Consider the following 16,124-nt stretch of genomic DNA (forward strand, 5'->3'; position numbering starts at 1 on the left):
TGCTCTTGCATTCTTAAAGCTCTGCAACACTCTGTTCTCAAGACCAGAGTTTTGAGTATGGATATGAGTATGGATTTCAAGGATTATCAAATGCCAATAGTTCTGAATTTCAAGGATTATCTGCTTTATTTTGCAGTGCAAAGTATAATCGAGTCAATACTAATTTTGAAACGTTGTTTCCTAGTCAAATTGAGTTTCCAGAATTTGATTTTTATTCGCTTGCTGTTATATTTGTGTACGTTCTAGAATTATGCTGATCATTGGCTTTGTCAAACTCAATCATATACATTGACCTTGTTAAACTCATCATGTGAAATCGAATCTTGTAAGATATATTTGCACTTGGATGGTTTTGTGAACAGACAGGGAAGCTTGGAAATGGAAAGAAATTTGAGTTGGTAATTCAAAGCAGCTTGCGGTTGAACCAATTTTCTTCAATAGATCCTTGGTTGAACCAATTTTCTTCAATAGATCCTTTGTCTCAGCCGAGGATGCACAGTAGTGCCAAAAATGTCTATACTTTCTATAATTATTTCCATTCCATTCTCATTCTCATTCTCCTTCTCATACCCGTTCCCATTCCCGTTCCCATTCTCGATTCTCATTCCGATACCCATTCCTGATTCTCATTCCAGTTCCCATTCCTTTCCCTTTCCCTTTCCCGTTCCCATTACAATTACTTTTCCCTTCCCCATTGCTTTTCGCATTGCCATTCCCATTGCCATTCCCATTGTCATTGCCTTTCCTATTCCCATTCCCATTCCCATTTCCTTTCCATTCCGTTTCCCATCCCATTACCATTCCCCTTTCCTTTCCCTTTCCCATTACCATTGACCATTGCTTTTCCCATTTCCTTTCCCATTACCATGACCATTGCCCATTCCCTTTCCCATTCCCATTTCGTTTTCCGTTCCCATTCCCATTTTGTTTCCCATTCCCATTCCCATTACAACTCCTTTCCCATTCCCTTTACAATTCCCTTTCCCTTTTACTTTCCCATTCACTATCCATTCTAATTTCCTTTCCCATTCCCATTCCCATTGCAATTCCTTTTTAGTTTCCCTTTTCCTTTCCCGTTCACAGTCCCATTCCAACTCCCATTCCCATTCCCATTATCATTCCGAATCACATTCTCGTTCCCATTCCTGATTCCCATTCCCTTCCCTTTCCCTTTCAGCCTTTCCTATTGCCATTCCTATGCCCATTACAATTACTTTACCCTTCGCCCTTCTCATTCCCATTGCTTTTCGCTTTTCCTTTACCATTGCCATTGCCTTTCTTATTCCCTTTCCCATTCCCATTTCTTTCCATTCTGTTTCGCATTCCCATTACCATTCCCTTCCCACTCCCATTCCCAGATTAATGTGTTTTTGCTGTTTATGATTCAATGGATTTTTATGCGATTCCATGAGGCAAGGATTGGAAGGAAGGGGAGGTTTTGAACCGTACAGAGTTTCTGATATAGGATTTCAGGTAAGGAACTATGCGCATTCAAGAATTTTAGAATTTTTAATTATTATTAAAATCCGTTTTTTAGTACCATATGCCAAGTGGAGATCATTTTGATATAAACTTCTATTTCTTTGAATTTTTTTTTTTTTTTTTTTTTTTTTTTTTTTTTTTTTTTTTTGCTGATACTATATTCATGAATGACTTTGTTGGAAAACATTAGGCTTGTATGAATCAGGGTTGTGGCGTAAGTTGAATTATGTGGGTGAACAATATTACCAAGATTCTGTGATGGTGACATGGAAAGGGCTTGAGCTTCAACCGGTGAACATTATCACTAGTTTTACTATCGTTGATTTTTCAAATAACAACTTTTGTAGACAGATTCCAGAAGTATTTGGAAAGTTTCATGCACATCGTCTCCTCAATTTTTTCTCAAAACTATCTGACAGGTTGCATCCCATCGTTACTTGGAAATTTGATTGCTCTTGAGTCCTCAGACCTTTCTTCAAATAAGTTTGCTGGGAAAATCCCGTGGCAGTTGACAAGATTGAATTTTCTTCAAGTTCTCATTTTGTCAACAAACCAGCTTAGCGGACCCATACCTCAAGACAACCACTTTGATACGTTCCCAAATAAGTCATATAGTGGGAACTTGGCATTGTGTGGATTTCCTTTGTCAAATAAATGAGGCACTGATAATGAGACCCAGCAACCACTCAACATCAGAAGATGATGCAGAGTCTTGAAATGGATTCGGTTGGAAAGTTGTATTGATAGGCTTTGGACGTGGAATTGTGTTTGGATTATTCATGGGATTATCTTGTGTTCTCAACAGGAAAGCCTTAGTGGGTTGTAATGATGGTTGAAGATGAACACCCTACAAAAAACGTGGGTGAAGAAGAAATTAGTGGATCCAAGAAGTTCTGTTGGGCGAGTATTGTTGCAAACTAGTGATGCAATGTAGGTCTACACTTCATCTTCTTCATCTTTAATTTCTTTTGTTTAATCAGTGCAAGCAATCAATTACTATGTAGTACATCCTTAAATAATATGTCAGAATAGCTAATTTCTTCAAATTACAGATTTTTATTGGTTAATCTCGTACACTCTGATGGTTAATACTAGCATGGTTTGGATGCTAACAATAAGTTCATGTTCAACTCACTACCATAGAAAATTAATCCTTGTAGAACTGAGAATTTATAAGAATATGAGTGACTGGCAATGTAGATGTTGGTAATTTGTCATCAAAAGAGAGCCTTGGTGAGCTGCCATGAGATCGTAGAAAATTCTCAATGATACTATTGCAATATTAGTCCTCATTGAATGAGACTGAAAGCAATCTATAACTGTTTCATAATTAATACCACAACCCCACTTTTAAATTCAAACAATTCTGAACCTTAGGAAGTTGTAAATGATATTTCATAAATCTTTATCGTCGTACCATCACAATCCTGTATTCCCTTATCTTTCTCCATTATGGCCCCATGCCAATTTGATTTAGAAGCTCATGGTATCCCACTTCTTAATTGCTCTGGAGCCACTTGATAAATGATATTTGAACTCTATAACGTCGACCAAGACTTCTTAGGTGTAAATTACTAGAGTTTTCCCTCATTTAATTGATGATTTTAGCACAGTACTCATTCTTCATTCTCTTGATCTATTTATACTGACATTTGTTCTTGTTATTTCATACCAGAGATTAATAATGAGTTGCTTAACATGGTCTTTTAAACTTTTCTGTGCCTTCCTCTCATTGTTCTTGTTTCCACTAGCCTATGGAGAACTGTGCTCTTCTGATCAGATTTCTGCATTGCTTCAATTTAAGCAACTCTTTTCCTTCACAAATGGTTCTTCCTTCAATTGTGATTCTTTCCCAGACCAACCCGTTTGTCAAGGAGTGTGTCCTTCTTCTTCAAAAATAAAGTCCTGGAAGGAGGATACTGATTGTTGCTCATGGGATGGTGTTACTTGTGATAGGGTGACTGGTCACGTGATTGGTCTCGACCTTAGTTGCAGCTGGCTTCTTGGTAATATCCCTTCCAACAGTAGCCTTTTTCTTCTCCCTCATCTGCAAAGCCTGAACCTCGCTTTCAATGATTTCAGTTCCTCTCAGATATCTTCGAGTTTTAATCGCTTCCCAAATTTAACACACCTTAACCTCTCTACCTCAAACTTTTTTGATCAAGTTCCATCTGAAATCTCCCATTTGTCTAAGTTAGTTTCACTTGACCTCTCTAACAATTATGTAATCCTTGAAACACCAGCCTTGAGAGGACTAGTTCAAAATTTGACCAACTTAAGAGAGTTAATCCTTGATCAGGTAGACATGTCTACCGTATCACCTCATTCCTTGTCAAATCTATCTTCTTCTTTGGCATCTTTGAGTCTTGGATCTTGTTTATTGAAAGGGCGTTTTCCAGACAACATCTTCCACCAACCAAACCTGCAAAAACTCAATTTAGGATTTAACATCAATTTGACAGGTGTTTTTCCGAAGAGTAACTGGAGCAGCCCACTCAGCTTTGTGAATGTCTCTTTCACAAACTTTGATGGAGAATTATCCGATGATGCAATCAGCTCTCTCAAGTTCTTGAACACTTTGGATCTCTACTACTGTCATTTCAATGGCTCGATTCCTGCTTCACTTGGTAATCTTACCAAACTTGCTTATTTGGACCTAGCATATAACTATTTCACAGGTTCTATCCCATCCTCACTTTCCAATCTTGAGCACCTGCGTCATCTAACTTTAAGAGACAACAGTCTCACTGGTGAAATTCCTGATATATTTTTCAACTTAACCCAGCTTTCTTTATTTGAAGTGTCCTGGAATCGACTATCCGGTCCAATTCCTACTCATGCAAGTCGGCTCAAAAATCTGGTCACTCTCTCTTTAGGTTCCAACTTACTCAATGGGACAATACCATCCGGGCTATATACTCTTCCATTATTAAACAACATCGACCTGAGTTGCAACCAGCTAACGGGTAACATTGAAAAATTTCAGAACTCATTGCGAGTCATCCAGTTAAATAATAATGGGCTGAATGGTTCAATTCCAAATTCAATCTTTGAGCTTGAGAATCTGACTGATCTTGTACTTTCTTCAAACAATTTGAGTGGTGTTCTAGAGCTTTACATGTTTGCAAAGCTGGAAAACCTTCAAATTCTTGATCTTTCTCAAAACAGTCTGTCATTGAGCACCGCATTTAAAGCCAATTCTTCCTTTCCTAAACTTTATAGGTTAGGACTATCTTTTTGCAACATCAGAGAGTTCCCATACATCTTGAGAGGTCAAAACCAACTGAATAGTTTGGAACTTTCTGCGAACAAAATCCGGGGTGAGATTCCCGCATGGTTATGGGAATTGGGAATGGGTAACTTGACTTTTCTAAATCTTTCCCACAACTCTCTGAAAGGTGTCGGGCAGTTTCCAGGTGTAGGGCAGCTTCCATGGAATCTCCAATATCTTGACCTACATTCCAACTTCATTGAAGGATCCCTTCCAATTCCACCATTTGGCATGACACTGTTTTTGATGTCAAACAATAAACTGTCAGGTGAAATACCTCGGTCAATTTGCGATATCGGCACTATTGAAGTTCTTGATCTTTCTTACAACAATTTGAGTGGCAAAATTCCAGAATGTCTGGGAAACTTTAGCATCAATCTTCATGTATTGGATTTGCGGAAGAACATATTGCATGGAAAAATTCCTGGAACATTTACAGAGGGCAGTAATTTGAGAACACTTAACTTGAATTACAATGGATTAGAAGGACCAGTCCCACGCTCTCTGATCAACTGTGCACTGCTTGAAATTCTAGATCTTGGAAACAACAAAATAAATGATACTTTCCCGTATTGGCTGGAAAATCTTTCAAAATTGCAGGTACTTGTTCTTCGTTCCAACAACTTTTATGGTTCTGTATGGCATTCTTCTGATCGTGATAATAGCTGTTTCCCTATGTTGAGAATCTTTGATCTCTCAAGCAACAGATTTAGCGGTCCTTTGCCTACAAGGTACTTTGAAAATCTAAATGCTATGATGATTAACGGCGAATCCATAAAGAAGTTGAGTTACATGGGTGAAAAGTTGTATTATCAAGATTCTGTGGAGGTGACGCTAAAAGGCAGGGATATCATACTAGAGAAAATAATTACCACATTTACCTCCATTGATTTTTCACAAAATTACTTCGACGGAGAGATTCCAAAAGTAATCGGAGAGCTTCAGTCACTTCGACTCCTGAACCTTTCCCGTAACAGTCTAAAAGGCCTTATACCTTCATCATTAGGAAATTTGACCCTTCTCGAATCCTTAGACTTATCTTCAAACAAGCTTGTTGGACATATTCCATCACAGTTGGTAAGCTTGACGTTTCTTTCAAAGTTAAACCTGTCACAAAACCAACTTGTGGGACTTATTCCTCAAGGAAACCAGTTTAATACCTTCTCAAATGATTCATTCGGTGGCAACTTGGGATTATGCGGACTTCCATTGATGAAAAAATGTGAAGAGCCATCATCATCGGTATTCCATGATGACGAAGACCACAATAAGTCAAACCGTTTCAATTGGAAAGTCATTATGACGGGTTATGGATGCGGTCTGTTGCTCGGCTTGTTTATCGGATATACTGTTTTTTCTACAGGAAAGCCACAGTGGTTTCTAAGGATGATTAAAAGCATTCTTGGAAAATCTGAATAGAAGATGCAAAGGAATGTTTGAAAGAGGCCAAGCGGGAATGATGCTCTAACTGGGGTGAGTACTGTTCCAATCTTCTTTATAAACAACGGTGTGCGTTTTTTTTTTTTTTTTTTTTTTTAAATGCCAATTTCGGAAAATTATTTGATCACCAGAAACTCGAAAAACTATCATCACTCATCAGTTTCCTTTTGTTCTTTTCAGATATTCATGTATGATTCTACGGTCTGTGAGAGCACGATTGAGAAGAAACCCTATATATGCCAGAGTTAGAATTGCTACAGTAGATGATGTTGCTCTTGGACTTCAATATATATGATGTCGATGAGATGAGTATTTAATAAAGAGTTACGTAATTGCCAGAGTTTAATAAGATTTTTAGAATGTTAATTTGATGAGCCATTGAATGAGTTGAATGATTTTTAGAAGATAACAAGCCATGCATATATATAGCCAGAACTCATGCCCTCTAGCTAGCTCCTGAATCTTGCCCTGTTTCTTGTATCTATATATGGATTTCTTAACTACTTTACAATTATAAAAATAAGTTACAAAGTAATTGAATTTGCTATATATATATATATAGTATCAATTATAAAAAAATTGTCACCTTAATTACAACTGTGCTCTGTTTAAATAAGATGATATAAATATAAACCATATATATACTAGAGATCTGAGATTACTACCTCAACTAATCTTTTGGAATCCTGGAACTACCTGTCGATTACAAGTTCTAGGACATCCCTATTAGGGGCTGTGGGACTCGAACTCGGGAGAGTATGTAAACTTAATTTAGATCATCCTTTACTCTTTTACTATCAGGTCATCCAATAGAAGCTACTAATGAATGTCAATAAGAACATAAGAGTGGAGTTAATATAGACGTCATTGTTTTCTAATTATTAGTAGACCAAGACTTTGTGCTTATTAAATTATTGATGAAGACTCTTATCACCCATTCTTCGCTGCATGAACCGAACAACAAACTATATTAATAGTAGTCAATCTAGCTTAGAATCATTGCTCTTGCATTCTCAAAGCTCTACAACACTCTGTTCTCAAGACCAGAGTTTTGCACTGTTCTCAGTATCTTCATTTGGCCCGTCTGTGGGGAATCGGCACTAAAATTTGCTCGATTACACAAAAACAAATATAGGTTTTCTAAATTTTGAGTTAGGAAAATTTGGGATTAAAGGAAGAAAAATACTGTTTGTTTCTGGAAATTTACGATCAAAGAGTAAGAGTATTCTATTGGGAATTTCCTTGATCCCATGACCACCACCGCCTACGCAAGTAGCTTTCCGAGAAACGACCGCAGAGAGCTTAATTATCACAATTGCAGTTGTGGTTGTTTGATGTTTGTGCCAAGAGACCCTTTAGTTGGTGTTGAAAAAATCAGAGAACTTAGCGATAAAAACAGCAAAACAAGAATTATCAATAGATATAAGTATGGGTTTCAAGGATTATAGTTGTGAATTTCTTGAAAAGTTTACAAGAATTATCAATAGATATGAATTTCTTGGAAATTTTGCAATATAATGGATCTTCAGTTTTACTCAGTGTTCTGAAATTATTGGGAAACATTGTTAGCTCTACTGCCGTGAAATTTGTTTTAATTGTTTGCGGCTGACGAAGAATTTGTGAAGGTACTTTTATTATCTCTAGAATTGGTAAGCTAAGCTTGTATTTGATCACTGAATAAGTAGTTCAACAACAGGACAAAAAGGAATGAATCTTCTGGATTCGTTCAAGTGGAAATTACTTATTTTCATGATATTGACTTAATATATCTGGAGCTTCGCAAGCTGATACAAGATTTGACAAAGATAAATAGTCTTCGTTTAAAACAAAATTAGGTTGTCTAGAATTTGAGTTGAGAAATATGTGATCGAAGGAGGAGAGTGCTCAAGCTGATGGCCAACCCTGAAGTTTCAAAGAAAAAGAATATTTTGCTTGTTTCTCTATTGTAACAAACTACGAATTCAACATGAGTGTAAGATTTTCTTAATTTCTGATGAGATTGGCCTCTGCTCTCTAGTCTTCACATAAGTTTCTTCAACCTCGTCTCATGAGTTAAAATATCGGTTAAAAAAGGATTATAAAAACATCCTCGTTTAAAAAAATAATAATAATAAATAATCCTCTGCTTACAAAAATCTTGTTTTTTGCATGTCAGTTCACCACTAATTCACTTTAAGCCTCCAGAAGGCTGTCATTCATGTGACCTCTTGTAGGAAGTTGCCAGAAAGTCTTTAAGAAAGAATTTATGCTGATATAATTGCTTCAACAGTTCTCAATGAAAATCGATCTATGCTATACTTGGAGTCGTTTCTGAATACCCTCCGAATATATTATTTCTCCTGGAATATAATCTCATGCTACATCTATGCTTAAATCAGTGATTTGTATCAAAAACTTCTGAGCATTGATAGTGAAATGTTTAATTCCTCACTATTTCTGTAGTCCTCTATTTGATCTTTCGGAAGAAATATGTTAGTTCTGTAGTATATTTCAGATTCTCAGTTTACCAGATGCATCTTTATTTCTTGCTTGATGATTTTGGACAGCATTGCTGAATTCTAATTTATGATTTTTAGCAGCATCAGGTAACAATTGTTTTGATGATGAAACAATTTGAGTAAGGGGATCTTTGATGAAACTAATTTCTAGGATGTTTGTGATTGCTTTAAAGCTACTCATAGGTTGAATGTGATAGGTTTAGGCGCATATGCTAAAAAAGAAAACAACTAAAGTTCCTTAGACACATTCAGCATAGGAATGTGATTAGGTTGAATTTGTAGGATATTTGCTTGGTTTATAAAACTCATAAATACATACTTGCATAAAATGATCAAATCTTTAAAATTGATATTCAATGCAATTGCAAATATTTATCTTTCAGTTCAATCTAATTGCCAAGAGATTGAATTATGAGTCTCTTGAATGTCGTCCAAAAATTCATAGAATGAATCAAGTTTTGCTCCGAGGATAAACTAAAAAGATGTGAATATAAGAGAATGATGAAACAGTGGTCATATTTCAAGGATTTTGCACTTGAATGATCAATTTCCAATCGGCCCACGTTCATTTCCACCATAAGTTTTTCATTCACAAAAAATCGTTTAATTTCCCATTACGGTTTCGTCCATAATTCATCGCTATCCAGGTTTCACATTTCAAGATTGCTGGAAAACAATTTTTTTTTTTTAACAACAGAACCCATAGCCAAAGTCATTGATGAACCGGGATGTGAAAAAGAAATGAAGTTTTGGATTCAAATTTAGAGAAAATTAAGATTTTGATGGAAAGCACAATTTGTGGTACAGTTTTTTAGTGTTGTTAATAGCACACTGTTGTTAAGAACAATTCGGTATCAGGTGCGTGAGTTGGTAGAAAAAGAGCCAGAAAATGGGCTCTGCAGTGATGTTACTCGGTTTTTAACAAGTATTCTCATCGGCGCAAGATAAATACAATTGTTTGTGATGTAAGAAGAATTAGTTCATGGCAAGTAACCTTCATGCCTTCTGGCTCATGGACATGATAGTTACCACTTGGAGAAAAAGTTAATTGCATGAAATTCTCAGCTATTGCAGAGTCTCTGTTCTGTTTCTTTGTAATTTGGAAACTAGAATGCATAAAGCATAGTACTCAATTTTGGTGCCTCCCAGTTTAAATTATATACCAGAGATTACGACCCAGAAAGTGAGTTTGAGCAATAAATTATCTTGTTCACAACTTAAAATATTAAATTTATATATTTGTTATTTTAAAATATTGATATTAAAAATTTGAATTCATAGAAGAAAAATCCAGTAAAATCAATAAACAAGATGATATAAATATAAACCGTATACCGGAGATAAGAGATTACAACTAAGAAATAAATTGTTAGTGAGACGAAGACTTTACGCTAATTAAATTACTAGAGGAGTCCTCTACCCCAATCTTCAGGCACCCAGAAGCTGCACGGCAAGTGTAACATCTATCGGATTATCACCATCCTGCTCAAACTTTCTTCTTCTTCTTCTTCAAGTAAGCTTAATTATCCATAATTAAATTACTACAATTTTGTTTGATGACCAAATTAAGGTTGTACTTATTCATCTTATCACCTGCACAATTAATAATATCCATGTCAAACATCTGTAGTCACCATAAAAAAAGGGTCTGTCTGCCTAAAGCATAGTATTCTCTTTGGCAGTTGGCACAACACATAATTAATAAGTGATTTATGTAGATTCATACACGACAGTGAATTAATCCACAGAAATGAACATCATGAAATGGTGTAACAATAACCACAAATTTACCTATCATCTATTCATCTATTTTCTCTTTCACAACAGCTTTGATCACTTAGACTTTTGCTTCCGCGTGTGATTTACTAGTAACCATACAATAGAAATAAGAAAATTACAACTAAGAAAATGACTTGAAGCATTACAAAGTTGAATTTCTTAATAAAACATTATTGTTTCTAGTTAGTAGACAAAGACTTATATTTAAATTATTGGAGAAGTCGTGTAACCCGTTCCCCACTGCATGAGCTTAAGAACCAAAAATATAAATAAAAACAAAGACTATTAAACAGCATTAATTCCTGCATAACATGTCTCCATTAGCCTCCCAATCAATAATAAGATTCCAGAATTAATTTCTTTGGCACCACTTGGAAAATGACATTTGTGATCTATAAGACATCAACAGTTGACCAAGACTTAAAGCAGTGAATTAAAGAAAGATGGGTTGTCTAACTTGGTGTTATCAACTTCTCTTCCTCCAATTTTTGTCCGCATTCCACACAATCATTAAAATTAACCTAGCTTTGAATCAGATGTTAATAATGAGATAATGTTCAACTGTTTACCTTCAAAATTTTAGGTTCATAAACATTTGCAGTCATAGAAATGTAACCTTTAACTCAAAAAATAGATAAAAACAGGGGAAATACAAAAAAAGATTTATTTGTACTACATTTCAAGCAATAACATTACCCATACATATGTCAACCTTATCATCTTAAAATCATCTATATTCTCTTTCATAACATATGTGATCATTTCCACTTTTGCTTCAGCATGCGACTTGTACTGTTCAAAGTCTTGTAGCCCATTCCACACTGCAAGAGCTAAAGAACAAGTTATCATTCTCAAGATATGTAAACCATAATTGTCGATGACTCCAGCAGAGAATGAAGAAAGAATAGATGATATATGTAAAGTCGAAGTGGAACTGGTGACATTTTTGTTTTCTTTCTCTATTTATTATTTGTCAATCTAATCTATTATGTACAGACCCTCCATTTCTCTTCTATTTATAGCAGTATCAGTTCTTGAGATTTCACAAGCAAAGAAGATGGGTTGCCTAACATTGGCTTATCAGCTTCTCTTCCTCCAGTTATTGCTCTTATATTCTCAAACTTCCGCAGCACTCTGCTCTTATTATCAGAGTATTGCATTGCTCCAATTTAAGCAACACTTTTCTTACAAGAATTTTCTTTCTTACTTCGATTGTGATGTTGTAAGAGATTTATCCTTTCTGGGAGATGAGAACCCACCTTATTGTGATGGAAGATGTCCTTCTTATCAAAAAACAGTGTCTTGGAAAGAGGATACTGATTGCTGCTCCTGGGATGGTGTCACTTGTGACATTTTAACTGGTCATGTAATTGCCCTTGACCTTAGTTGTGGGTGGCTTCATGGCAATATTCCTTCCAACAGTAGCCTCTTTCTCCTTAATCATTTGCAAAGGCTCAACCTTGCTTTCAATGATTTCAATCTCTCTCAAGTTTCTTCTGATTTCAGTCAATTACCTAGTTTGACGCACCTCAACCTCTCCAATTCAAACTTTAGTGGTAAAATTCCAACTGAGATCTCCCACTTGTCTAATTTGGTTTCTCTTGACCTCTCTTTATTTGAAGGAAATTCCCTCATGAGACTTGAAACAGCTATTTTTCAAGGGTTAGTTGAAAATCTTACTAAACTAACGGAACTTCTTCTCGATTATGTGGATATGTCTACAATAGTACCTAGTTTCTTGACCAATCTGTCTTATTCTCTGACTTCTCTGAGCCTTAATTATTGTGGATTACAGGCGAACATCCCAGATCACATCTTTCGCTCACCAAATCTGCAGTTCCTTAGTTTAAGAGGTAACCTCAACTTGACAGGTGTTTTTCCTAAGGTTAACTGGAGTAGCCCCCTTAAGTTTATGGACGTTTCTGATATGAGTTTGACTGGGGAATTACCTAACTCAATCGGCGATCTCATGTCTTTATACCATTTGCGTCTCTTTTACTGCAATATAGTGGGGTCAATTCCTATGTCGCTTGGCAACCTTACACAACTTACTTACTTGAGTCTCTCAAGTAACAATTTCAGTGGTCATATCCCATCATTTCTGTCAAATCTTGTCCAGCTCCGTCGTTTTGATCTTTCAATGAATAACTTTGTTGGTGAGTTTCCAGATATTTTCGTCAACTTTAGCCAACTTTCCCATTTAGACCTCTCAGGGAATCAATTATCTGGTCAAATTCCTTCTCATGTAGTCGGACTTCGAAATTTGGTTGTCATTTCATCATCCGATAACTCTCTCAATGGAACAATACCATCTTGGTTATTTACTCATCCTTTTTTGAAGATGATGGATCTTGGATATAACCAATTAATTGGCCATACTGATCAATTTCAGAGTAATTCATTGCAATGGATTTCAATAGATGATAATAGACTGCATGGCTCAATTCCAAGTTCAATCTTTGAACTTGATCTATTTTATCTCTCTCTTTCTTCAAACAATTTGAGTGGAATTGTAGAGCTTCACATGTTTTCAAAGCTCAAAAATCTTAAAATCCTTGATCTTTCTCATAACAGTTTATCTGTTAGCACCAAATTCATAGCCAATTCATCCTTCTCGCAACTTGCTTCTTTGCGATTATCCTCTTGTAACATAAGTGAATTCCCAGGCATCTTAAGAAGTCTAGACCACTTAGTTGAGCTAGATCTTTCTGAAAATAACATCCATGGTCAAGTTCCCAACTGGATGTGGAACACTAGTCAGGATAGTTTGCGCTGGTTAAATCTTTCCCACAACTACCTGACAAGCATGGAGCAGCTTCCATGGAAAAATTTGAGATATCTAGACCTTCATTCCAACTTGCTCCAGGGACCAATTCCAATTCCACCACCCTACTTGGGATTATTTTTGTTGTCAAAGAACGAATTGACTGGGGAGATACCTCACTTGATCTGTAATATGAGCTATGTAGAAATTTTAGATCTTTCAAATAATAGGTTAAGTGGTATAATTCCAGAGTGTATGGGAAATTTTAGCAGTCTTCATGTGTTGGATTTGCGGAAGAATAGCTTTTATGGCTCCATTCCTGGAACATTTGCCAAGGGAAATGTTTACAGGACCCTTAACTTGAACGACAATGGGTTGGAAGGACCAGTTCCACGATCTTTGCTCAACTGTTCAAATCTCGAAGTTCTAGATCTTGGAAACAACAAGATAAATGATACATTCCCATATTGGTTGGGAAATCTTCCAGAGCTACGAGTTTTGGTTCTTCGTTCCAATAAGTTTTATGGTTCTATACGGGATTGTTCCAAGACAAACAAGTGTTTTCCAAAGTTGAGAATCTTTGATCTCTCAAACAACAGCTTCAACAATTTTTTGCCTACTATGTATTTCAAAAACCTTGAAGCCATGATGGATGTCGGTGAAGATGAAAGGGAATTGAAATATATGGGTGAAGATTATTATCAAGATTCTGTTATCTTGACATGGAAAGGGCATGAAATTCAACTAGAGAGAATTATTACTACTTGCACCACCATTGATTTTTCAAACAATTACTTCCATGGAGAGATTCCAGGAGTGATTGGAAACCTTCATGCACTTCATCTTCTCAATCTTTCTCATAACAATCTATCAGGTTGTATTCCATCATCTTTTGGAAATTTAGCTGCCCTTGAATCGTTAGACCTCTCTTCCAACAAGCTTACTGGGAAAATTCCATGGCAGTTGGCAAATATAAATTTTCTTGGATGGCTAAACTTATCTCAAAACCGACTCAGCGGACCTGTACCTCGAGCTAACCACTTTGATACCTTCTCAAATAATTCATATGATGGGAATTTGGCATTATGTGGATTTCCTTTGTCACAGAAATGTGGCACTGATGATGGGAAACCGCAACCACCATCAACATTAGAAGATGATGCAGAGTCCTCAAGTGGATTCGGTTGGAAAGTGGTATTGATGGGGTATGGATGTGGAATGGTATTAGGGGTGACGATGGGATATCTTGTGTTCTCAACAGGAAAGCCTCAGTGGGTTATAAGGATGGTTGAAGGAGGACACCCAAGAAAGGGGAGAAGGCTGAAGAACAAACGTGGAGGAAGTTGAAGTTAGTGCATCCAAGAAGTTCTGTTGGCTGAGTATTACTGCAAACTGGAAAACCAATGTTCCTTTATTTTCTTGCTGATAGTATGTAGTAACGTGTTTGTTTTCCTGTTTTTAATCTTATGTTGTCTTTCAGTGCAAGCATTCAATTGTTATGTTTTACTACTTCCTTAAATAAAATATCAGAGCTGTTAATGGTGAAAAATAACATGGTTTACATACTTGTTAATGAGTTTATGTTCAACTCATTATCTTCAAAAGTTATATTCATAAAAATTTTGCTGTCATTGGAAGAGCACTTGGTGCGAAAAGCATACTACTTCACTGGGTGTACCCCATAACTCTCCCATAAACTAACTACCTTTTACCAAGAAACATAATAAGTTATTATTATATGTTAGACACCGAAATCTTCTAATAATTTGATTTTCTATTACCAGTGGATGGCCAAGACTAAGTTGATGCACTAGTCCTCGCTAGTGCATGACCAATACTTTGGTGAACAAAACTTGATGGAGTTCACCATATACACCTCACTAATGCATGATCAAGACTTTCCTTTTCTTTTCTTTTAGATAGACATTAATTTCATCTTTACTTCTCATCTCTCACAGCAATTTTATGCAGTTTCTTCTGTTTCAACTTTGTTTCGTCTACTTATAACCGTATCGGTTCTTTAGGTTTCACAAGCAAAGAAGATGGGCTTTCTTTCCGTGGCTTATCAACTTCTCTTCCTTCAATTATTGCTCTTTCATTCTCAAGGCTCTGCAACGCTCTGTTCTCAAGACCAAAGTTCTGCACTTCTCCAGTTTAAGAAACAATTGTCTTTTATAGATCTTTCTCATGTGAGCCCAAAACATTTGAATTGGGCTCAATGGGGATTTTATATTGGTTTGCACTCACTAATGGGCTGCAAGTCTAGGTCCAAGACTAGATTAACCCTTGAGAAGTTGGTGTTGATGGATAACCTATTAAAAAATATCATTGAAAATAAAATTATAATTAAAAAATTAATGAGAAATTTTAAAATATGTCATAAATTAGGGGTTCAAATCCTTAAAAATATAGAATTCAATTTATTTATTTCATTTTACAAAAAGTATCATTGATTGGGTCCTGAAATCAAGTATTGCTTCTTACTGTGTAAAAGCCAAAAATCAACTACTATCTCTACAGAAATGAAAGCTGTGTTTTGACTCCTTAAACAACCAAGATCTTAAAATAATAAGGTCATGGACAAAAAAAAGTCCAAATAGAAGAAGCTTATAACAAGCCTACCAGAAGGCAGAAGAAGCAGTAGAAGAAGGCTGCTGAATAAGTTGAATTGAATAGTTAAGCAATTAAGAAACAAAAAATTCATATAAATAATTTCTCATGAAAACTCACCAGAAAATGACTTCATCAATGCAGTTGGGTTGTCCATATCAAAATCTTGAATGAATTAAAAGAATAATTTACAGAATGTTCAATGCAAACAAGAGCTAATCAATTTAATCTTGCTTAATAATGGCTACCAAAGTGATTCATTTGGATTGGTTTTACATTA

General features: G+C 35.8%; 2 protein-coding genes and 1 long non-coding RNA gene across 3 annotated transcripts; all 3 read left to right on the top strand.

The window, feature by feature from the left end:
- The first annotated feature begins 754 nt into the window (after positions 1-754).
- Positions 755-2,528, top strand: LOC116110214. Its single transcript, XR_004124861.1, has 2 exons — positions 755-1,473; positions 1,673-2,528. It is a non-coding gene; the product is annotated as an uncharacterized LOC116110214 (long non-coding RNA).
- A 534-nt stretch (positions 2,529-3,062) lies between these two features.
- Positions 3,063-6,747, top strand: LOC116110213 (receptor-like protein 7). The gene is made up of 2 exons (XM_031396432.1): positions 3,063-6,226; positions 6,374-6,747. Exon 1 carries the CDS (start codon positions 3,167-3,169, stop codon positions 6,170-6,172), a length of 3,006 nt encoding a protein of 1,001 aa, XP_031252292.1. The 5' UTR covers positions 3,063-3,166; the 3' UTR covers positions 6,173-6,226; positions 6,374-6,747.
- Positions 6,748-11,458: 4,711 nt separating this feature from the next.
- Positions 11,459-14,581, top strand: LOC116110204 (receptor-like protein 6). Its single transcript, XM_031396423.1, has one exon. It carries the CDS (start codon positions 11,459-11,461, stop codon positions 14,579-14,581), a length of 3,123 nt encoding a protein of 1,040 aa, XP_031252283.1.
- The last annotated feature ends 1,543 nt before the right edge of the window (positions 14,582-16,124 follow it).

Source organism: Pistacia vera, unplaced genomic scaffold (assembly GCF_008641045.1).
Source record: "Pistacia vera cultivar Batoury unplaced genomic scaffold, PisVer_v2 Contig599, whole genome shotgun sequence".
NCBI lineage: Eukaryota > Viridiplantae > Streptophyta > Magnoliopsida > Sapindales > Anacardiaceae > Pistacia > Pistacia vera.

Excerpts from the sequence above, each read along its gene's own strand:
- LOC116110204 (XM_031396423.1), top strand. The coding sequence starts at position 11,459 with ATGTACAGACCCTCCATTTCTCTTCTATTTATAGCAGTATCAGTTCTT.
- LOC116110213 (XM_031396432.1), top strand. The coding sequence starts at position 3,167 with ATGAGTTGCTTAACATGGTCTTTTAAACTTTTCTGTGCCTTCCTCTCA.